Source organism: Protopterus annectens, chromosome 2.part0 (assembly GCF_019279795.1).
Source record: "Protopterus annectens isolate FY-2018-M chromosome 2.part0, PAN1.0, whole genome shotgun sequence".
Taxonomy (NCBI): domain Eukaryota; kingdom Metazoa; phylum Chordata; order Ceratodontiformes; family Protopteridae; genus Protopterus; species Protopterus annectens.
Genome location: NC_056728.1, coordinates 1272751553 through 1272776552, shown reverse-complemented (window position 1 = coordinate 1272776552; position 25000 = coordinate 1272751553). Strand labels below are relative to the sequence as shown.

The 25000-nt window shown below is 39.2% G+C and overlaps 1 protein-coding gene across 3 annotated transcripts in view; it reads right to left on the bottom strand.

Moving 5' to 3' along the window:
* Positions 1-25000, bottom strand: part of LOC122793445 (probable E3 ubiquitin-protein ligase HERC4) — a 1684714-nt gene that overhangs the window by 1266950 nt on the left and 392764 nt on the right. For 2 of the 3 annotated variants that reach the window (XM_044061443.1, XM_044061444.1), the window contains exon 15: positions 21029-21085. The exons of the other annotated variant lie outside the window; for it this stretch is intronic. In XM_044061443.1, coding sequence (XP_043917378.1) covers positions 21029-21085 — 57 coding nt within the window. The remainder of the gene's footprint in view (positions 1-21028; positions 21086-25000) is intronic. 3 annotated transcript variants of the gene reach the window in all.

Here is a 25000-nt window from a genome sequence, read left to right as displayed (position 1 = left end):
CTTCACAGCATTCTTTCTTTACAGCAGCTTAATCTGTAAACATGAATTACAACAGTGAGCTGCAGGGCAACCTGCTATGTGGTTTGTCAGTGTTACTGTTGTGATCTGAAACACTTTTAAGAGCTTTAGGTTCAGTGTCTTGTCTAAATAACAATCTGCTGTTGTAACATTTTGCTTGGCCATAATTACCCCAAGAGGCTATTTTTTAATAGAGTCACTTTGCTCTCAAATGCCATAATTTTTATGAGCTCATTCACTGTCTGCAAAGGCTACTAACCTGGCCATATGCCTACTTAATGTCCTATTGTGGCTTGATGGATATTAATGTTTATTTCACTTTTCTACTTACAACCCCCTTCTTAGCTTAATAATTCTTGGCTCATGACTTTGAACGTTTTAATCACAAAATCTCAAGTATCTCAACATTGCATAAATTTCTAATTTCCACAGAACAATGAATTCTTTCTGCTGTAAATACATCACATAATACTTTATTGTCATTTGAAAAAAAATAACAAACATTTAATTTTTTAAACAATGCCAGCAGAAAAAAACAGAAGAGTAAGACTCCAAGGGCAATTCCTCGTGATCTTCCATAGACTCTTCCAATGCCTGAAATCATAATTTTATTGCTACCCTTTGACTTTTTTATTTGAATTTGCTGTCTTTATAACTTGTTCATGACTAGTTCAAAATCTACTTAAATGTTCCATAAAAGGGCATTAAAGATTTAAAAGAAAAGCGACAGTGATAGTACCTTCCAGTTGTACCTTTCAGATATGTTAATTTCTGGAATATTAGGGCAATAGATTTTTTCCCTTACAAAACATGCTTTCAGATTTCACGACTAGTTTATTTCATCTTTATGTCTCAGGTGATATCGCTTTGCTGCTGCTTAGTTCACATTATAGAATAAATCAAATTATAATTTGAATATATTGCTTAAGCATCTAATTATAACAAAATTGTTACTGACAAATAGCCCATGTGGTCTAGTTCATTGACCTGGACCAAATAAATACAATTTTATCAAAATTTATACTGGTTGGCTCTATTAAAGCAACCTGTGAAATGTATTTGGCAGATCCCAACATTGGTCCTGCAGTCCTTGTATCTAAATATGCTCCATCAGCCTTCCCAATTCATTTGGTCTCAAGTAATTTCAAATTATCCTACTTTTCACTATGCAAGATATGAGTAATAGGAAGGAAAGTCTATGCATACTTAGCCTTTCCAGAACATTCTTTGATTTTGTATCTTTGACAATAGACTCTATGGAAATGACAGATTATCTCTTATGGAAATCATTAACAAATTGTGTTTTTTGAATATGTTACACTGAAGGTACAGCAGCAGTAAATGTTAATTATAAACAAGTTGTTATTGTCTCTGCAGTGCCAATATAAAGAATCCTTTTAAACAAGTTCTCCATCATCATTGTTCTGAACTTAAGTATGACATACCCATCTAGGCACATTTGAAAACACAATATCAAAGGAAACCATTTTGTCTGGTATTATTTCTAGTGCAGCCTGATAATTTTGGGACTTTATATTGGCTCCCTATTGAAATGAAGGCATTCAAAATGCCAACTGCTGACAAGCCAAAAAAAGACTGAAACCATGAGAGAACAGTGAATGATGAACATTACTCTTCTCATTTAAACTTCTTTTTTGCAGGGGGCAAGACCCCCACACTCCCTGAACTTACATAAACCAACTCCAAAAATCACCATACCTTGGAGAAAAGGGAATATTCTGGGAACTAGCCATCTTGGACTTGGTATATGTAAGCCCATTTTTCCATCATTCAGTCTCTGTGTTTCGGGGCTCTCTTTAGTGGGTCCCAACATTTCAATTGGTTACCCTTTGTATTAACTTACATACCAATTTATTTTTCTCTTTCCTATGCCTCCTACTGACCATCAGTTCTACTTCCCCAGTCATCCATCTGTTCCCTTTCATCATCTATGGATGAAAATCCGGGTTAACCTGGGAGGGAACATCATACTTGGGTAGGCAGAAGTTAATGACACATCCCCTCATGCTGGTTCATAGCTTATTCTTGGGTTTCTGACCTTGTAAGGTAAATATCCCACATCTGTGGGACCTTCCCTCATCAAGGAGCATACAATAGGGCACAATGAGTCCACACCCCACCTCTATGGATATGTGTCACCTCCAGGATAGTCCTGCACCCTTTTTGGCCTGGTGTGAATCCTCACTGTGCTCTCCATAACCCCAGCAGCACAGCCACTCCTTCTTGGTACATAATCTTCATACCCGTGTCCAGGGAGAGGTGAGTAGAAATAGCATCTGTATTGTTCTGCCTAACCTTTTTGATTCTTCCACTGTTGAAACCATTTCTAAAAACTTGGCCTAGGCTGTAAACCATGGAGCCACTGTATATCAGTACCCCATCAATGGGCAGTCTCTTTTCAAAATACCCTGCAGCATTTGTTATTTAAAAATACTATCATTCTAACTGAATGAAATACTTTAATTTCACTATCATATTCTTGTTTTTAATACATTGGCTGACAGTGCAAGGGGTATAAGGACATTGAAGGATAGCAGTGAATAACAAAACTGTGTGATTTGATAGGCAAGGGTTGCAACTAAAACCTAGGTCTGGTAAGATCATAATAGAAAATTCACCCTTGTCCCCTCATCCACCATGTAACACTTAAATATTGCCCTCCCCAAAAAGTACAAATGCTTGATCTATACCACAAACTTTATTTTCCACTATGGGGTTCTGCCATAAAATGAAATATCTATTCTGTGAAATTCAATACATGTATGCCTCCAAAATTGATTTCTAAGTGATTGAGATGAAGCATGCCTATAAATGCAAAAGCAACACTTCTGTCATTAGTGTTTTAATGCATCAACTACCAGCTTTACCATTGGCACATTATATGCATTAGGGATAATACTAACTTCTAGAAAAAAAGTAGGGCAAATATTGCAAATAGATATGTGTTTTCATACATTCACAGGTTCATACTAAGCTAACTGCCCTTGCGAGCCATTTTAAACCTAGCCAATTATCCCTTGTGAGACTCAAACCCTGAACCTTGTGTTTGTAAGGCAAGCACTTTAACCATTAGGCCAAGCTCCCATCCCTTCTAATGCTACTAGTTACAGGGGAAAAAGGCTTGATGGAGAAGAGAAAAGTACAGTTGTGTACACTTACCATAAATGTAGATGTTCGAGTGTCTTCACTGTTGCAGTCATGACTGTAGGGTTCTCCCCTGCCGGCAGGCAGACCTCGGTCAGCCAGAATCCCAAAGTCTGGGTCTGGTGTCGGCTGCTCAGCCATGCTCCCTGATGTCAGAGCGCCAGGAGTACAAAGCTGACAGCCGACGCCATGTTCTCCAGTTTTTCTTGCCCCAGATGTCAGGTGTTCCAAAATGAGTAAGATCCCATACCCCTTGCAAATACACCTCAGAAGAAGGGTGAAGAAGGGAACCACACAAAAGAAAAAATACGAGGGGACAGGAGTGAGGGTAACCCAGACTGCAACAGTGAAGACACTCGAACATCTACATTTATGGTAAGTGTACACAACTGTACTATGTTCATCGTGTTTCACTGTTGCAGTCATGACTGTAGGGTTGAATCCCAAAGCAGAATAAAAGGGAGGTGGTCATAAAGTAGAGGGGGCGGCTAAAAGTCCCTGCAAGACGGCAGAAGCAAAGCTTGCCCTAGACTTAGAGTGAGCGGTAGATTGTAGTGCTTGGAAAAAGTATGCACTGAACTCCAAGTTGCAGCTTCCAAAATGTCTTTGGTAGGAACTCCCCTGAGGAAGGCAGCTGAAGTGGCAGCAGCTCTGAAGAGTGAGTCCTTATACTCCCTGGGATTTGCTTTCCATGGTGTGAATAGCAAAATCTGATTCCATGAGCAATCCATTTAGAAATGGTCTGTTTTGAAATGGCTTTACCTTGGGAACTTGAAGCATAAGAAACAAACAATTGCTCTGATTTCCTGATGTCCTTGGTTCTATCCAGGTAAAACTGTAGTTGTCTGTGTACATCCAAGGAATGCAATATCCTTTCCCCCTTATTTTGAGGACTGAGGAAAAAGTTGGCAAGTGAATAGTTTGATTTAAAGCCACTTTGGAAACCACCTTAGGCATGAAAGTAGGATTAGTCCTTAAAGACACCCTATCTTGATGAAAAATAATATAAGGTTCCACAGCCATGAGAGCTTGCAACTCCGAAACTCTCCTGGCAGAGGTCAGAGCTAACAGGATAGCTGTCTTCCAAGATACAAACTTGATGTCAGATATGGCAGCAGGCTCAAAAGGAGGTAAGGTGAGTTTTTCTAAAACATAGTTGAGATCCCAAGCAGGAATGGGTGGAGATCTAGGGGGCCTTAAGTTCTTAGCTCCTCTGAGAAACTTTCTCATGAGCTGGTGGGAAAAGATTGGAGGGTCTGTATTATAATGAGCAGAAATAGCAGAGGCATGTATCTTTATGGAAGAGAAATAGAGACCCTTATGTAAAAGGTCTGTCAGGTAAAGTAAAATCAGAGGAATGTTAAGAATAAGAGGATCTGAATCCTGAGCCTGCATCCAGGAGCAAAATCTTTTCCATTTTCCAGCATAAGATTTCCTAGTGCTAGGACGTCTGGCTTCTAAAATGACATCCATAACCTGCTTGGGTAGGAGAGAATGAATCATGGACCCTGGATTAACCAGGCCGCCAGGCTGAGAGTTTTGACATGGGAGTGCAGAACCTGACCCTGGTGTTGGGACAGAAGGTTCGGAGTCTGTGGTAATACCCAAGGGGGCTCCAGACAAAGGTTTTTCAGTCTTGGGTACAAAAACTGTCGAGGCCAATTTGGGGCCAGCAAAATTATCATCTTGGGCTTGTCCTGTTTGATCTTTAATAACACCCGTGGAAGAAGAGGTAGAGGTGGGAAGGCATACCCCGAGAGGTTTCTCCAACTGAATGATAGTGCATCCACTTTCCAAGCTAGTTCTTGGAATGTCCTGGTGCAAAAAATCTGTAGTTGATGATTGAGATGGGATGCAAAGAGGTCTATGTGAGGACATCCCCAGACTGCTGTAATCATCTTGAATATTTCGGTGTCCAGCATCCATTCATGTGGGTCCGACAGGTTTCTGCTCAGACTGTCTGCCAGGAAGTTTTGCTTCCCTGGTAGAAACTGAGCTTGAAGGTCCAGTTTGCAAGCTAGAGCTGTGTTCCATAGATTCATGGCTAGTCTGCAAAGGGGATAGGAATGAGATCCCCCTTGCTTGTTTATGTACCACATAACTGTGGTGTTGTCTGTCCGTATCAGTAGCTGTCCTGGTTGTAGAAGATTACTGAAAGCCAATAGAGCGTTCTGAATGGCTAACATTTCCTTTAAATTGATATGCAGATGCTTCTGATCCTTTGTCCAAAGGCCCTGCAGACAGTTGCCCTGAAAATGGGCTCCCCATGCATAATCTGAAGCATCCGTGGTTAGTATCTGAGTGGCTGGAGGTAGACTGAAGGATTTTTCCTTTGTTTAGAGTACATGCCTTGGACCACAAAAGGAATTCCTTTTGAAGACAAGGCAAGACAGTGATCTGTATGTCTAAACTGTGGCAATGCTGAGAGCATACACTTTTTAGGTACCACTGTATTTTCCTCATATGTAGTCTTGCATATGGTACGAGAAGGATGCAGGAGGCCATGTAACCCAAAGCCTGCAGGAATGTCCTTGCAGATAGCCGAGTTAATGTTGCCCAGGTTTTGAAAGTTGAAGCCAGCTGTAATTGTTTTTCGTATGTCAGAAATGCCATCTGGGTTGTGTTTAGAAGAGCACCCAGAAAAGTTATCTGTTGTGAGGGTGTCAAATTTGACTTTTTTATGTTTACAGTGAATCCCAGGAACTTGAGAAGATTCTGAACAAATTCTAGATGCTGCAGTAAGACATCCCTGCTGTCTGCCTGAATAAGACAGTTGTCCAGATAAGGGTAAATTTGAATTCCCTTGAGTCTGCAATAAGCTACTACTGGAGCCAGGCATTTGGTGAAGACCCTGGGCGCAGTAGACAATCCAAAGGCCAGCGCAGAGAATTGAAAGTGCCTCGATCTGGCCTTGAACCTGAGGTATTTTCTGCATTCCTGCCTGATGGGAATGTGTAAATATGCCTCCTTTAAATCCAAAGTTACCATCCATGCATTTTTGGTCAGCACTGGAAGTAGCTGCTATAGAGTAAGCATCTTGAATTTTGGTATCTCGAGAAAAGTGTTCAAGACTGACAGATCCAGAATGGGTCTCCATGAAGTTTGCTTTCTGGGGACTAGAAAGAGCCTTGAGTAAAAACCTTGTCCCATCTCTGAAAGTGGAACCAGTTCTATGGCTTTCATAGCCAAGAGAGCTTCCACCTGGTTTAAGGCCTATAACCATTGATGTTTTGGAAAATCCGGCCATCCGCTTGGTCTTGGCATGGTATGAAAATGGAATTTGTAACCTCTTGAAACCACATCCAGAACCCACTTGTCTTGGGTTATATGAGTCCAATTTAGGTGAAAAAGAGAAAGTTTTCCTCCGAGAGGGGCTTCCAGGCAAGAAGTTCCTGCAGCCCAACAGAGTGAGTCATTGAGCCTGTTTTCTCTGAGCTTGCGACCTGTCCTCTCCTCCTCTAAGGGTGGAAGCAGTCCACTGTCTTGGTCTGTAAGAGGCTTGCGTTTGAGGCCTACCTAGGGAGCGTCTGTATCTACCCCTCTGAGGCCTGTCTGAATTGGGAAATGACCAATTTTTTGTAGGCCAATTCCTACTAAATCTGGGTGGCTGTACTTGTAAGAAATCTTTAACCGTTTGCATGGATTTTGCCTTGTCCTCCATCTTCTTTATCACCTCTTCAGCCTTAGGTCCAAACAAAACATTATGCTGAACAGGAGCATCCAATAACTTAGCTTTTACTTGATCTGGCAAGTTTTGTTCCTTTAACCAAGCATGCCTTCTAATGACTGTGCCAGAGGCAGCAGCCCTACAAGAAGCCTCCAAGGCATCAAATCCACAGTGTAAACCATGCTTCCCAACTTGTTCAGTGGCATGCATTAAGTCATGTAATTCCTTATCATCTGCACAGGCGGAAATGGAAGTTATCTTTTGTTTTAGAACAGACAGGAGAAATTGCTGGTATTTCAGCATATGAAACTGACAGTTTAAGGCCCTAATAGATAAAGTAGCAGAAGTGTACACTTTTTTGCCCCATCTTTCTAAAGATCTGGAATCCTTCTCAGTGGGAATGGGTTTTTTAGCAGAAGCGGCCTTAACCCCCTTAGGATCCTGAGAAATGGTTTCAGGGTCAGCAGTAGGATTCTTGTATAAAAACTGGTGGGAATCAGGAACCCTATAATATCTGTCTGGCTTAACAGGAGCTGGAGGAAAATAGTCAGGAGTTAAGTTAGCCTCCGAAAAAGCATCATCCACAATATCCAAAATAGGAGGGATAGCCAGGGGTCTATGTTGGGGAAGAAGAAGAAAATCCCCAAGTCTTTTCTTAGATTCCGAGTACTCCTGTCCTTCCCAGTGAAAATGTTCCCTCATTTCATGTAAAGTTTCCCCAAAAGAGAAATCCTCAGGGGGAGAAGCTGAAGGAATGGATTCCTCAGCATCAGAATCCTCATAAGGAGGGAAAGAATATTCATGGTCAGAAGAAGAAACTGAAGAAACAGAAGCCTGATCAGAGGAGTCATAATACACTTCCTGCCTTGGCCTTTTATCTGGAGGGGGATGTGAAGCCCTAATCATAGTAAGTAAGTCCTCCACCATCTTAAGTAACTGTTTCTGAGACTTGGGTGCCGGATCAGAAGAGGCCTGGGCTGTAGTCTTTGATTTGGAAGGAGTCTTTGCCTTTGTCTTTGGCTTTGCCTTTATTAGAAGTTGAGTAGGCCTGAAAACCCCTTCGGAAGCCGGTACCTGCACAGCAGCTCCAGACCCATCCGAAGGAGCATTGTCCGAAGGTCCTGCAACAGAAATATTCAAAGGCCTAGTTGGCTCCTCGTGGGAGTCCATTTCGGCCATCGGTTCCGAAATGGCCGACGACAGGGGCTGCAAAAGCACCTCACTGATGACGGCCGAACCTGAAGCTGGCTCTGCTTGTACAATATTGTCTGATTTGGACCTCGGAGGCCTGTCTTTATCCTTGCGTCGTTTGTGAACTCCGGTAGCTGGAACCGAGTCCGATGACATTTTTGTAATTAAAACGCCTACCGAAGTAATGAAATGCAAAATCATACCTTCGTTTAATCATACGTTGATTGAATCTAGCACAAAACTGACAACTAGCTACGTCGTGGTCAGGGCCTAAGCAAGGAATACAGTAAGAATGAAAATCTTTATGAGGTATTTGCTTCCCACATGAAATACAATTATTAACTTTTTCTGACATCGGACTGGAGCAAGAAAAAAGTTTCCCCAATGGGGTACTTAGCTTTGAGTAGGAGAAGAAAGTGTTCGGACTGAAGTACGTTAATAAAAAATTGTCAGGAGTCAGCCGACCGGCAAATGCGAACTGCTATCACCGCACGGCAAGAAAGACTGGAGAACATGGCGTCGGCTGTCAGCTTTATACTCCTGGCGCTCTAACGTCAGGGAGCATAGCTGAGCAGCCGACGCCGGACCCAGACTTTGGGATTCTGGCCGACCGAGGACTGCCTGTCGGCAGGGGAGAACCCTACGGTCATGACTGCAACAGTGAAACACGATGAACATCAACTGAGTTACTCTGCCTAAACATACTTATTCTAGTGGAAGGATGAACTTATCTGACTTGACTCTTGCTAACCCCCCCCCCCCCAAATAAAATCCTTCAGCTCTTTAATTACCATCCTTGATTTCTCTTCTGGTTGATAAAAATATGCCTGATCTACGTATAAAACTAAAGGGACTAAAAACATTTTAACTGCATGTATCTTATTTGTACCCATAGGTAAGAGCTTCCAGTTTCTCAATTTTTGTATTATCTTTGGTTTAGTCTTTTCCCACATAACCTTAGCTACCATAACAGCATCCTTTGTAACCCATACTCCTAAGTATTTCTTTTGATCATGCACCATAAATATGGGTATTTCTGAACCAATGCATGTGTGGGTACAGAGTTTACAGCTGAAGTGTCTGTTTTATCTTCATTAATTTTATATCCCCCCAAAAATCAGAACTGTCTTAGAATGTTCCACAACACTCAGATGTCCATTTCTGGTTCTATCAGGTACAAAATAATATCTACACAGAAAGCCAACTTTTCTTGAATACCATACCAGTTATATCATTTTTTTTTAATTTCTGAGGAACCCTCATTTTATTTTTATTTATTTATTTTACATTTGTTGACTAGGCTAGTCTAACTGGATATATGTCCATTTTCAGTAGAAGCCCGGGGAGATTAGCTCCGAGAGAGCAAATATAAAAAACAAACAACTCATACTCATACTATAATTCTTGCCTCCAAACCTACATATATCCTTAACCTTATGATTGTATTAGACAATACAAATGCTTCCATTGCCCTACTCATAAAATCCCAGCTTACTCTGTCAAATACTTCCTCTACATCAAGACCTACCAACAATAGTGGTACTTTCTTACTTTCTTCTGCCGTCTGACTCTTGATGTGAGCGGATGAGCACACTAGGGATATACAGTCAGCAATGAATGGGCCGTAAAGCTCTCATCTAACCCAAGGATACCAAGCTCTTGTAATTGTGGAACAAATGGGCCTATTGAGTGCAGGTAGAAGTGCCTTCAAGCTTGGTCCTGCAGGGAAGGAGAATTAAAAAAAGTGTTTAAACTAATTGTACAGTGACTGTGTCAGACTTCATGATACCGGGTATTATAACTGATGCAGTAAAAACACTGCATCAGATGTGTAAAAATGTCTGTTACTATTTGCTGTAATGTTTAGTGAAAAGTTTGTTTGTGTCTTTCAGCTTTTCCCGGTTAGGGGTCGCCACAGCGGAACTCCGGTCCGCTAATGATTGGCAGTAGATTTTTACATGCTGGCTTGCCGGGCCTAACGCACAACCTTCAACGAAGGAACACCTGTTCACGCATGTCGCTACACAGAAGATGCTCTAACTGAGTAATGAATAAAAAAAAAGCCACAGAAATGCACTGTAGTACTTATCAATAATATTGTGTCTCCTGAATGCGGTAGCTACCGTGCAATGTTAAGAATGGAATACTGCAATATTTCTACAGTGGGAGGGTGGGGTGGAAGAGAAAGTAATATTGACCGTTTTCATTTATGTAAGCACTTTATTGTGATTTGTATTTAAAATAAAAAAGACACAAGATGGTGTTTTTCTTCTTTCACGGGACATCAGTCTGCTATCAAAATGAAGACAGTACCATTAGGCATGAAGAATTTTCACTGTGCAGGTTTAAGTGCTGGTAGCATACATGTAATGTCTACACTCATATGGAGGGCTACATTTTTCACTGATGCTGTGCAACCACACTTGTAAACATAACTGTGGCCATTGAATATCACCAGGAGCTGGTGGTGATGAACTTGGCAATGTAGTGTCCTTGTACAAGTTTGGCTGAAAGAACTTGTACAGACATGGTTGACATGGTAAGTGGAAATAGTCCGGACAAAAAATATATATAACAATAACTTGACTCAACACCTGCAGATTACATTAATTGGACACATTAGTTGAATTTGATACTTGGGGGTAAAATACCTGATAAGTACAAAAAAGTGAAAATGTAACAATACTGGATGCAGTAGTGGAGAATGACACCACTGGTGGTGTGGGAGGCATTATTTCTAGGTAGAAAAGAAAAAATAAGAACATTAAAATTGAGAATAACCCAGATGCATACCGTCCACAACATGGTAGTAAACATACTGCTCATGTAAAGTACTGTGTGCTTGCACAGAAAATTATTAACAGATATCCCTGCATACACAGCATACCAAGTTTGGGAAAGGAGTGATGAGTTTTTCAGTACTCCCCTCACTGGATCGGACTACTGTGGTGTGATTCTGTGTTTGAAGAAGTCAAGTCTAAACATTATTACACTTGTCAAGCGGCTGTCACAGGCCATGTGAATATGACTACAACTCACTACCTCCAGTATTTAAATGTCGATCACTTCACATTCTGCACTGGAGTAGAACAACCTGCGTAAACCTGTCTGGTGGGAAAACCCACTACTGTTCAGCTGTATTTCTGTATAATTTGGTAGCCATTGCAACAGTATAAAGTACTTTGTGATAAGACTGTGTGGAATGTTGTTGTATTTATAGACTGCTTAACCAAAGCAAGGGGGAGAAGGACTCATTTTTGGCTGCTTTGAGTAATATTATAATGAGTGACTATGATCTCAGAACAAATGACTTAAATGTGCCTCACCTTGATTGGACCTTACAAAAAGAATTCACAAGTCCCTTGGGTCTATTAGTAGATGTTTATAAGGACTTAGGTTATCAACAATTAGTCAATAAACCAAGAAAGACAGCTTATTAGATGTTGCTTTTATGAATGAGGGTAATTAGAACAGTATGCGTGACCTATTACTGGAGCTTGATGGCTCTATCCATCTATACCTCCCCTTGGACCCAGTGCATTCAGACATTAGGAAATCTTTCTCAGATAGAATGGGAAAAGCATTTTGTGGTGCTAATTACAAGGTAATAGAAGAAATAGGGAAATGGCAGTGGAAGGTGCTAATGGAGGATAAGAGTATCTCGTTAGCATGAGAATTTTTTTATGAATTTATTAACTGTTGATAGTTTTGTTCCAGTAGTGTTGAAAACCAATGGTTAAGACATCCTGTCCTTGATGGCCACCTAAGTTAGAAAAAGAAAAAAAAAAGACAAGAGAAAGTGTTCTTGGCACACACCTCTCAATCTGCAGGCATTGAAAATATGAACAAAGGTCCTTGAAAGGTAAGAACATCCAGCTAAAAATCTGGATGTCAAATTAGCATACAATATGAATATCAAATAGCACATAACTCTTCCTGCTTCCAGTAGGAATGTGACAAACTACTTATAAACACCTTTAAAAAACATAGGGACAAAAATGATGTAAAAACATAAGCAGATTATCAAAACGTTAGCGTAAAAATCTATTGATTTTAATGAACTGTATTGCAGAATTCTACCACACAAGGTGATTTATTTTTGCTTCTGTAAAAAGGGAGATACAAGATGTGTGTCGTCTTTAAATTACTGCTGTCACTAGTATTTTGGTCATATAATGTGGTTTTCTATATACTAGACAACTTCAAAAAACTTATGATGAGGGGGGTTCAGGAAATTGTGTGAAGGGATAAATTAAACCTGAAAACAGGGACATACCTCTAAAATAGGGATATCTTGTGTAGGAATAAATCAGGTCTAAAAATAAGAACATTCCTCCAGGCAGGTTTATAATAGGATTCCAAATGCTAATAATAACTGAGAATACCAGAAGTCAAGCTCAAGCTTTAGAAAAAATGTTAACACTAACCAGACAGATGTGAGCTAAAACTTGCTGCGAACTCTGTAGCCAATAAGAAAGTTCGGTTTAAACAGCTATGTCTTTTTAAAAGGGATAAACAATTCACTATATCAATGGAGGGTCAATGAGTTTTGATAACTGATCTTAAAAACTGCTAGTAAACATAAATGTGGGCAAATCTTTTATGGATGAGTTACATATGGGTAATTGGGTAGTACCATAGTGGGAACATACCCCAGAACTATGTCCAAAAATTACCACTCTTCCTATTCAGAAAGCTGTCAAATGCATCTGGACTTGATAGTTTCAGTGAACTGTTTCTGAAAAACATTGTTAGCCACTTAATATCACACCTCTCCTATTTATATCAGAATTCTCTTAATTTAAGTTTTGTTCCACCAGAATGGAAGGAGTCTACCAGTATTTAAGGGGGATTTCCAATGTTAATGGATAGTTATCACCTGATCTGTTTGGCATGTATTTTGGGCAAATGTTTTGAATTAATTATATGTGAACTTTTTATTTTATTTATTTATTTTATTTATAATATATAAATAATAAAAAAAAATATGTGAACTTATTAATATCCCCTCACTTGCCGACTTGCTGGTATTGATATCTACCAGCATGGATTCACTGAAGGCTGTTCCTGTCCAATAAATTTAAACATAATCGGTTTTGAAAACTATAGATGAAGGTCTCACAGTAGATGTTTATTTAGGCCTTGCTAAGGCCTTCAGTACCATGCCCCATAATGTCCCATAATGGAATGCTAAGTATTAAGAAGCAAAGCAGTATAAATCAGTGCATCATTAGATGGGTAAGCAACTGGTAAGAAGGTAGCTCATCCATGATCAAAATCAGAAACACTATGTGTAACTAAAAATGTGGAGGTTGGTGTTTCACAGAGTTCAGTGTTGGGCCTTTAATTATTCATTATCTTATGACAGAGTTCCCATATAAAGATAACATCTGTTGTAGTAAATCTGCAGGTGATATGAAGGTGGGCACCTTAGTTTCAAGGATGGATGATCAACTAAAGTTTCAGAGTTATTTGGATACCCTGGAAGTCTGGGCAAAAAGAAGAACCATGGAGCTCAATATGAGGAATTCAAAGGTGATTCACTTTGGTGACAGGAAATTACACTACCCTCATGCCCTAAATAGTAATATTTTGGAAAATGTAACTAACAATAGGTTGATAGTAGACAGTGAATTTTCCTTTGAAGTTAATGTCAGGACTGTAGTAAGGAAATGTTATATGGCATTAAAAGATGCTAAAACTATAACCAGTAAGATCAAGCAAGCATTATTGCCATTTTATAAATCAGTGGGTTACACCACATATGGCATTTTGTGCTGCTGCTTGTATCTAAAACTGTCATCAACTAAAAAACTTAGAGTGCGAAATGTCTTTGCTTAGCAAATAAAGCAAGTTAAAAGCTTGAATTATAAGAAAAGTTTAGAAGAGTTGAAAATGTACTCGGTCAGCTACAAGTGAATTAATTCTAATCTATATGCGCATAAACAATGCATTAATAGCAACTAACGTGGGATTTGAAAAAAAAACACAACTCAATTGATACTCCGAATAATAGAGGATTTGTTGTTCCCTCCAAATGTGACACAAAAAAATAAGAAGCAAGAAGGCACTGCTTTCCCTCCAGTAATAAGAAAGGTGAATGGTATATTCTCACTTAAGAGCGGCCTTGATAAAAGGCTGGACAACAGGGTGTATGATTCTACTTTCTATGGTGGCAAAGTTACTGAAGGGCCCTACTGAAGCCATGAATTTGTTTAAAATATAACACTGAACCTTAAATACTGAACATAGCATAATCAAACATGTGAAAACAGTTTATGATTGGCCATTAGTACAGGGTTTTTGGGCCAAAGGAAGAAAGAATATTTACTATGAATTATGTTCAGTCTGGAAAAGAATGTAATTCCTCTGATGTAAATGTTTTGTTACCCAGTGGGAGAAAACTGCAGTCACTGCAGACATGATTCCTTTCTGAACTCGTTGACAGCTGTTATGTAAACATTTATCTGTATGACAGTTTCCATGATTTTAGTGACAGGAAACAAAGAAGCAGCAGAATTGTTCGTGTATAACAGCAGTAAGCTGACCTTACACTGACAAGAAGGCTGGATACAACAGTGCAGATACAGCTCTGCATAAATTTGAGCAGTTTGCAGGTACTTTAATCTGACTTTGGTACTTACATATTATCGCAACCACATTCCAGACGTGCCATTATTTTTCATGTTATGGAGAAAGGGGTCACTGTGTCTTTGTAGGAGTTGTTACGTTAGGTAAGCACCTGTGTGTGAGATCGGGGGCTGACTGTATCGTTATTTTTAACAGACTGAAACAATTGAATTTTATGAAGGTCGCACTATTTCATATTGCTGAACGTTAATAAATGCTGCGTTTGTATCCTTTCTTAGCAAGTTTGAAGGTATGTGACATAAACGTGCATTTCATCTAGCTTTTTTTTTCTACTTCAGTATAACTGCTGGCCTTGTTTTAAATAGTTTAGGGAACAACATTCCTGTGCAATTCACAAAGGGACAGTCAACTTCATCAGGGCGAGGCCTTTTTACAGTCTTCATTCCCCCGTTTACCTCACTCCCTGTTGTTATCATGACCACTACTTATTTTTACCTATTCTGCTTTGAAGTACAGCAGTCTTGCAATGTGTAAACCCTTCCTACAGGGACAGAAATAATGCCCTCACCCCCTACTCAGAGTTAAAAGTGGCCAAGATCAGCTCACTTTCTGCAAAGACTCACCAGGGTCTGAGTTTCCCTTCAGAATCAGTAATGGCTTCCAGAAAGCTGCACCGGCACTGTTAAAATTACGTCATGCCTCGTGTCAGGAATTTTATTTTTTTTTCTGTCTTCTTCTTTCTCTCCCTCTCTATGAGGACCCCCAATTTGCAGTTCTTCAACTCTTTTGGGGACTGCTGTGAAGTGCACAACCAATAAGCTAGAAACATAGCCTGGTTTGGAATCTGGTTGCGATAATACGCAAGTACCATTACTTTTTCTGTATGTAGAGCATTCTACGCTGGCAAGACTATCAATGCCCTAAAGGTAAGGGTTACTAAACACATAGCAGACATCTGACTAAAAGATCTTAATAATCCACTAACCAGACATGCTCTACACTGCAAAAACTTTGAGAAATTTGTGTTCCACATAGTGGAGAAAGTAACAACTGGTCCACTTGAAGGCAATTCTACTTGAGAAAAAGGAACTAGAGTGGCAAATTCACCTAAAAGCTTACTGGCGCCCAGGGCTGAACACAAACTGATCCATCAAATCTGTACTTGAACTTAGAAAACTGGACCATAATAGTCTAGTAATAGATGCTGTCTTTTTTATATTACATCATTACATTTTTAATTAGCATTATATTCACATTGGCTGACTACTACAGGACCTCATGGGAAAAAATTAGGTAAGTTTTAACATCATGGTTCTTAGAAGCACTATTATATTTATATGTAACACTCATATCTCTCAACTGTATACATTTTTGCAGAATGTCCAGATTTTTGCCTCATATGTTTGGTCTGTTCCTCATAAAATGTGTGATTTTCTGGCAAATCAGTGGGATGATAGGAGGATTGAAGTCACTAAATAATGACATACATTTGAGTTTCAGACTTCATATCCTTCAGAAAATGCATCTTAATAGAAACCTTGTTATTCTAGCAACTTTCTAAGTTTATAAGAGCAATATTTAAAATCTGCCCCTGTTTTTAGGCCATTGTCCCCCCATTATATCAAGCTTTGTCCAGATTTCTTGCACTAAAAGGTTTAGAGGTATGTGAGGAATAGTAGTACTAGTAAGCATAAGTGTTAAAACATTCCTGTATTTAGTTATACAAGATTTTATTACTGGTTTACACACACTCATTGTTTAATGTTGCTAAATCTGTTTTTTTCTGGTCCCGTAATCAAGTCTGTCATGTAGACACATTTATTATTTTGTGGCATTAACCATATGAATGCACTTAATGCCATTGTACTGTTCTACACTCATCTAATGGAGCCTCACCTGCTTACTGGTAGCTAGGTGGAAGTGCTTTAGACTCCTGAGTTTATTATTTTGTTCTTTTTCCTTACTTACATCAGTTTCAATAAGAGCAGCAGACTAATGATGTTTCTCAAGACCAGACTAGACCTTTTACTTCATGTCAGTACAGCCACCCACCCTTCCATGTATCTCTAAGTTTATGTGGAGCCTTCCTGCCCTGATTAGATTCATCACTTCCTGTTATTTATCCCTAGCTTCACACATTCAACAAAGACTTGCACATTTGTGAGTAACCTCCCATCTAAAGCTCAGCTTCTGTTAGTTTACAACCTATAACATCTGCACTGGTTTAGTATGTAAGACTACTGGAAGTAAACCTACCTTTATACTATACCTAACTATTCTTAGAACTGTAGTAACAATCTATGAATTATTTTTTACTTGTTTCAAATTAAAGATGGATTAATGCCTTGCTTATACTTAATAATTAGGTACATTCAGTATACTATCGAGGACTAGACAGTCCATACAGTTGCATGTTTTTCTATTCTCTTCAAAGTGTTTTTGCAACAGGCACTGGTATAAGACACACTTACTGGAGGTTCACTGATTTCCATGATGGGAACTACACTTAGCTGTTTTAATAGGGATTACAACTGTGGCATATGACCCATGTTACTGACAACCTCTTATACCTGTTTTGACAGCATTTAGATGGAACAAACTGAAACAGAAGTTATTTATCTCCTTCTTCATTTAGCCCTGTTTGGTTCACTGTCACAGAATGCTGCACTTTATCTTAGACTTAGCCATACCCCTCAGCTGTCCCTGATTTTGATTCAAATTTTAGCTCTGATCCTGTTAATCTCTCCTAAAACTGTTGACTTTTGGAGAAAAAGCGGTGAATTACACTTAATGACAATAATTAGAGTTATAGACTCCTTTTAATTTAGAAAATGGATATCAATTCAATTTTTTTATTCTGTCAGTATCTCTAGTTTGTAGTAATAATATTTTATAAGTGTTGCTGATTACTGACTTGTCTCTGACTCTGTTAAGATTTGTCCCTGACTGGTTGAGAGCTATGGACCTAGCACATACAAAGCCCTTTTTTTCTCTATTAGCACACTTATAATTGATATGTCACTAGAAATTTGAATTCATCCTGTCATGGAAAGGCTGGTATGCTATCTGACATAAAGGAAAAGATGGATGCTCCTAGACATATGTTCAGCCAGATTGTCCTGACTAGTTGCAATTACAATTGCTACAGTTTAATACTTTAGGATTTTAATATGACTCGTAGTCGTATATTTTTATAGGATTGTAGGAAGTTACTAGGCTAATGGCCATAGGGCCCTTACAAGCCTAACCAAGTTCTACCCTTATTTCCACAATCAGCACCTATTGTCTCTCTCCAAGATAAACACAGGTGGAATCCCTGGGGTGAATTTACAGTTCACCATCCAATCGTCCACATTGTGTTTGAAGAGGGCCAATGAGGTGCTCTGTTTGACAAGAATTGGGAGCCTGTTCCAAATGAGTGGCAACTTCTGGGAGACAAATCTGTCCCTCCAGTAGGTTGGTCTTTTGAGCAAATAACCTGTGTATCATTTGACTTATGGAGATGCAGCATTTCCAATAAAGTAGGGTCAGAGATTGCCTTGTGTGCAAGGCAGAGATCACCTCTGAGTAGTCTGTATGAAACAGAATAAAGCGACAGTGATTTCAGATGATTCACATAGGACAGATGCTGAAGACCTTGAGTTTTCCTTGTGAAGAACCTTTGTGGTTTCTCCAATTGCTGCAGGTACTTGGAAAGGTACATACCAAAAGGGGCATCATACTCAATTATTGGCTTGATGAGGGAAGAGTACAGGGAGGTTATAACTTCTTTATTTCTGGAGGCAATGCCCTTACTTATGAGATAAGTCATACAGAATGCCTTTCTAACCACTGTGGAGACAGGGTGATCAAAGGTAAGGTTGCTGTCAACCTGTGTGCCCAGGTCTCTGATCACTGAGTGTGTAATTAAGGTGCTGCTATTGATGTGGTAGTTAGAAGGAACATCACCCTTACTGAAAAGGATGATAATACTTTTTTTTACATTGTATTTAAGGCCATGATTTTGGCATCAATGATTTGTTTGTGTAAGACCCTCTTGTAGGATGTTGACATCATTTGGAGATTCTATGACCGTTCCCAGTTTGCAGTCATCAGCAAATTTCCTCAGCCACAGACCTTTAGTTTTTGCTTGTACTTTTGAGAAATAGATTCCAAACAGTACAGGTTCTAGGACTGATCCCTGTGGAACACCACTGGTTCCTGGCCTGCTATTGGAGGTGAATTCCCCTATTCTGACTATATGGTTTCTACCAATTAGGCAGTTACCAACCCATCTACTGATATAAGGGTTGATACCTAGCTGGGTGAGCTTGTCAATGATGCCTGAGTGTGTGTGTATGTGTGTGTGTGTGTGTGTGTGTGTGGGGGGGGGGGGTACTGACAAAAGCCTTGGCTAAGTCTAGATTGGCTGTATGCCCAGATTTCCACCCATCCACGGCCTTGGTGACTGTTTCAAAGAAGTCCACCAGGTATAACAGGCATGATCTCCCTTTGACAAATCCCACCTGAGTAGGGTCAAGTGTTTGGAGATTAGCTGTATCTCTGTTGATAAGGTCCATGATGATTTGCTCCATAGCCTTGCAGATAACTCTAGTCAAACTAATAGGTGTATAGTTACTGAGGTAAGTGGAAGCACTATCCTTATGCAAGGGAATAACAGTGGCCATTTTCCATTCAGTTGGGATGAAGCCAGTGCTTAGACTATAATTGATAAGAGCACCCAATGGTGTTGCTAATTCTTGTTGAAACCCATGTAGAACGCAGCCTGGGATGTTATCAGGTCACACAGATGCTATGTTTTTTGGCCTTAGAGAGAACATTTATGACCTGCTCTTTAGAGATACAAGGTAGGGGACATGTGGTAGGGATGTCATGGGGTATGTGTGGTGGTGATAGGGGAGTGACGTTTTCACAGAACTTGTTGGCCGACAGGTTAGCTATGTCCACAGGCTCAGTATATGTGGTATCAGTAACTACTACAGTTTGGCAAAAGTTTGGGCCGTTCCTTTTAGGTTATGGATGTAATTAAAGAATGCCTTATGGTTGTCTTTAGTGGAGGAAGCTAATTTGGATTCATAGTTTGCTTTGGAGGGCTTCATAAGAAGTCTTATTTGGTTGTTTAAGCTGAGGAGGGAGTGTTTCCAGTTCAGGGCTTGCTCCCTCTTACTTTTAGATAGCAATTTCTTCCTCTTATTGTTAAGTCTATTAATGGCAGTTGTCCACCAGTCAGGTTTGGTCTACCTTGAGAAGCTTGTTTTGGTCCTAGCTGGTACGGCCAAGTCAATGTAGTTATACAGGTGTTTGTATAAATCACTGGTGTAGAACTCGGCATAGCTGCCAGTACCATCTGAGTCCAGTGAAGCTATTTATACCATCCTGTAAGAGGTTAAAGTTGCTGCTGGGGGGGGGTTAGGTGTGATAGTTACATCAAATGAGACTGATCTGTGGTCAGATCTCACCAGGGAATACCTCACAGTGGGGGGGGGCTACAGTGGTCCCCCATATTGGTAAGCACCAGATCCAAAATGTTGGCACCTCTTGTGGGGGTGTCAACCAGCTGGTCCAGGGAACTGGAGTTAATGAAGTCACGGAACCTTTGGGCAAGTGATTTTGAGCATGAGTAATTTACCCAGTCAATGAATGGTTAGTGAAAGTCATCCAAAACCACCTGTTCAGATGTATCCTGACAGAATCAAGGAGATACAAATAGGCAAATATATATATACATGAGTGGTTGTGAGTGCATCTCTCTCTTCACCTATATATGTGTGTGTGTGTGTGTGTGTGTGTGTGTGTGTGTGTGTGTGTGTGTGTGTGTGTGTGTGTGTGTGTGTGTGTGTGTGTCTGTTGTGTGTGTGTGTGTGTCTGTTGTGTGTGTGTGTGTGTGTGTGTGTGTGTGTGTGTGTGTGTGTGTGTGTGTGTGTGTGTGTCTGTTTGTGTGTGTGCGTGTGTGTGTGTGTGTGTGCGTGTGTGCGTGTGTGTGTGTGTGTGTGTCTGTGTGTGTGTGTGTGTGTGTGTGTGTGCTTATACATTTTGTTTCCTAACTGGAAGTACATTATAAAGACAGAAGTTCCACTTACAGAATTCCAGTGCCAGACATTAGTACCACATCTACTTACATTTATTATTATATATAATTACAACAGACAGTTTCTAGTAATATGCTTGTAGTGACACACTGTCAGTGTGTAAGTCTGTTTTTGTATCACATTCAGAAATGGAAGAGAAATTAACTACTATCTTTGCCACAGAGTAAGACTTTCTACCACTGGATAGGCTGCCCTATCCTTTAAATCTTGTGAGTTAATAGATGAGGTTAAACTCAAACACATTTCCTGGTTTGTTCAATTTGTAAGCAATATGAAAACAGGAATGAACTAAAATTGTGATACATACCATGGGGTTTTTAAATTCTTCCCAGTTTCTTAATTGTAGGCACCTGTCTCTAAGGTCCTGCAAAAAAATATCTATTTATGTTGCAGCTATAAAGTAATGAAAAGCAAATATTAACAACTATACAAAGTATTAATACAGTACTATGGTAGAATCTTTGCCTCTCTTCCTTATTAGTATAATAACAAGATATAAAGGATATGCTGTACTTATCACAAATTAAAATACTTACCTGCTGTGCATAATGCAAACAAATAGTCATCTTGCAATGAAACTGCAGAAAAATGAATTACAGGTCCAACTGCATATAGATATGCCACAGGCCATAATACAGTTACCTAGGGATGCATATTCAGCTTTAATGTAATGTTTTATGAAAATTGCTGCTTTCAGTTACACACTTCCATTGGCAGACAGCTTTTTAGAATATGCAGAACCACCATGCAATGTTGCTGAGCCGCATCTAACTCCTGTCAAAACTCATGACCAGCCGATACCATCTACAGGATTTTTAAATGTTACTGGATCGCAAAGGGTTTTCTTCTATAGTATGCATATATCTATGGACAATTTGCAGCCACATCTTTGGGATGAAGAAGAAAATTAGAATATCCAGAGAAATCCCTAGCAAAAACAGGTAGGACATGCAGACTCTGCAGAGATTACAGTTCAGCTCTGAACTGAATTGGAGAATCTGTTGCTGTAAGGTGCTAATGCTACTCAGTGCACCACTGCTCCATTGTTCTGAGATTAAACCATTGGGCATCCATATGATAAACAAACAAACTCATAATGCCACCAAGCAGATGGTAAGATAACTGCAGGTATGGTTGAGTAGGATTGTGTCACATCCTGAGTAAAGGACCAAATATCTACATTTTACAAGGGTAAGGTAAGCTTAATCACAACAGAAGGGCCACATATCAGGTCAAAATTGAGGGGGGTAGTTACCATTGGTTCTGAACAACATACTTGGTCTCATGTAATGTAGTCTTAAAACTGTATATTTTAATTATTGTGTAAAGTCTTGATTATATATCAGAAAGAAAATTTTCCTAAAATGGCATAGCTATCAGTAGTAAAAATCCTGGAAATTGGTAAAGATAATTTTATGTATACTGCTTGAGAGCATTTCCTTTTTGGGACCTGTTTAAAAATAAGGTAAGCTCTTCACTACACCGTTCTGTATTTGAGTTTTTCCATTCTGGCAGCACATTTAATTAAGTATTTCAACACTGTACCATTATGTTAACATATATTAATACTGTGACACAGCATCTATGAAACCCCTCTGTGTGTGTGTGTGTGTGTGTGTGTGTGTGTGTGTGTGTGTGTGTGTGTGTGTGTGTGTGTGTGTGTGTGTGTGTATATATGTGTGTGTGTGGGGGGGGGGAGTGAGAGTGTGTGTGTGTGTGTTTATATATATCTAGACAGACAAATAGATAGATAAATAGATAGATATATGGAATACATTTAAAATGTTGAATGGTTAAAACACCAAATGGCATAAGACTGATTAGAAAAGGTCAAAAACAGTAAATCTGCAAGACTGCAGCACAGGGATGATTGTTTTTTTTCTTTTTTGCCCTTTCTCCACTATAGTGCAGTCTTGGAATTGGTATATATAATTACCAAAGAATGTTTGTCAAGTTTTTCTGGGATTTGAGTTTTGACCTTTCGTGGTCAATCTTTTGCCATTCAGTCATTTAAAATTTTAAATGTATTTCAAATCATGTTTTTTCTTTCTGTACTAAAGGTTAGTGACTTGGTTATTAGAATGAGACCCAAATGGTGAGAGGTTCCTTTCTGTTTTTGCACCACTGCACTTATGTCAATTAGGCCATGAACAGGCAGCAAACTACTGCTCACAGTTCAAAGTAATGTGCACATAATTCACTAGTATACTTTCATACATGACAATTCAGATTTCAGATAGCGATTTTGCTTATTCCAACATTTTGCATTTCATTATCCACATTTATATATTCACATCTTGTTTCCCATTGTATTTATCTTACATTCTGACTTGTCAGAATATCATAGCGGCACCGCGGTGAGTGCTGTTGCCTCACAGTTCTTGGTATTCTGGTATGGCTCATGGCAGGATAGCTTTTTATGCAGAGTCTGTTTATCTTCCCTGTGACTGTTTGGGTATTTATCTGGAGCTTCCACATCCCCAAAACATGGCATTATGCAAAGTGATGATACTCTAAATTGCCTATACATATGCGGGAATGCATGAATGGCAATGCCAATATGTCATGTAATGGACTGGCTTCTCCTCCAGCTCTGGATATTTGCTATATGCCCATTCATTTCAAGGATATCCTCCAGATCACCACAGCCCTGAGTAAGATGGTATCTGTATTAATGAATGAATGAATGCAGCAAAGCTGCATCCCATAATTATTCCTAGCAATGAGTAAATTTAACTGGAGGCAGCTACAGCCTACTGATGTATATGAATTTAATCAAATGTAATCACAAAACTTTATATTATTACCCTGCTTTGTACATGTCAGTATTGCCTTCTTTGGTAAAATCTTCCTGCAACATTTATTCATATACAATATAACCTCTATGCATATAAGTAGCTAGGAAATATGTATTTAAAAACTATCAATTTTGTTTTGCACTTAAACATCAAAACAGCATTAATTAGTCACATGTTCAACAATTTTTGCATTAATCTCTGTTAAGCAATGAATATGTAAACTGTTGAATAATGCTTTTCTCCCTGGGCCTCTGCTAAAAATGGGCACTTTCTGACCCAGTCGGACTTTCCCAGTAAACAAATGTCAAATAAATAAATAAATACTATACCCTATCAGATGCAGTACATAAAAACTATAAGTGAATGCTAACAGTAGAACAATGTCTCATCTTTTCAGCTGCTTATGTATTTACCTATGGAGAAATATTACCCATTGTAACATTAATGTTTAGTAGTTTATTTTTATAACTTTTCTTTGGCCTGCATCACTGCTGCAAAAGGTTTTCCAACCAGCCCATTCACCCAGTTAAAAAACGTAACATAAAGTAAGAGCAATAAAATGGATGGTACAGAAAATCATATTCTTGCGGAAAAAAAATTGTTTTTGTTTGAAATGCTTGGTCTCACTGGGTGTTGATTTAAAATATTTTATATTTTCCTCACTTTTCCTTTCAGATTTACAGCAAAATAAACTTCATTTTGGTTCCTCAGCTGCATGAAAGTTAGTTACATCACCTAAACTATGTTCCAATTAGTCAGGGACAGCCTTACATGACAACCAACTAGGCAAGCACAGAGGGAACTGTTCTTTTAGGGGCACTTTTCTGGAATTATTTGCTTATTTCTTACAGTAATAAAACAATGCAGTTCCTTGCTCTAAAAAATAAATAAATGCTTAAAATGTCTTATGGCATCCCTGTCTAAAGAAAATGTGCCTGTATCACAGGCACTCTTGGGGTAGTGCTGCAGTTGATGTGACTATACAAGTCACATTACACTTGAATGTTGCAGAAAACCCTGCAATATTCAACTCAAATGTGAATGGATTATGGTGCTTGATGTGGTTGAGGTGTAAAGAAGCTGAGATTCGGCAGCAGTAGTGTGAGGTAAGTGTTTACTTATTTTAGATACTGTCAGTGATCAACCACACATTTTGGCCAGCACAATATCACTTTGTAGGAGGATAAGGGGAAACACAATTAATGAGGTGTGGGCCGGGGGGAGGGAAACAAAGCTCCAAAATCAGGGATAGATTTTAAACATTACCATAACTTATTTACAAAGTTAACAGAACAACAGGTTTTATGTATTATCGTGCATTTTCTTAAATAAGAAATATGAAACTCAATTGTCTGACATTATTGAATGAGTGTAATCCTCAGTGATTTACCTGATAAACATAAATTTTAGGAGAGATGCCATGGCAAAAAAATGAGGCAAAATCAGAGAGGTAATACGTGTGGTGAAAATGATATAGGTCC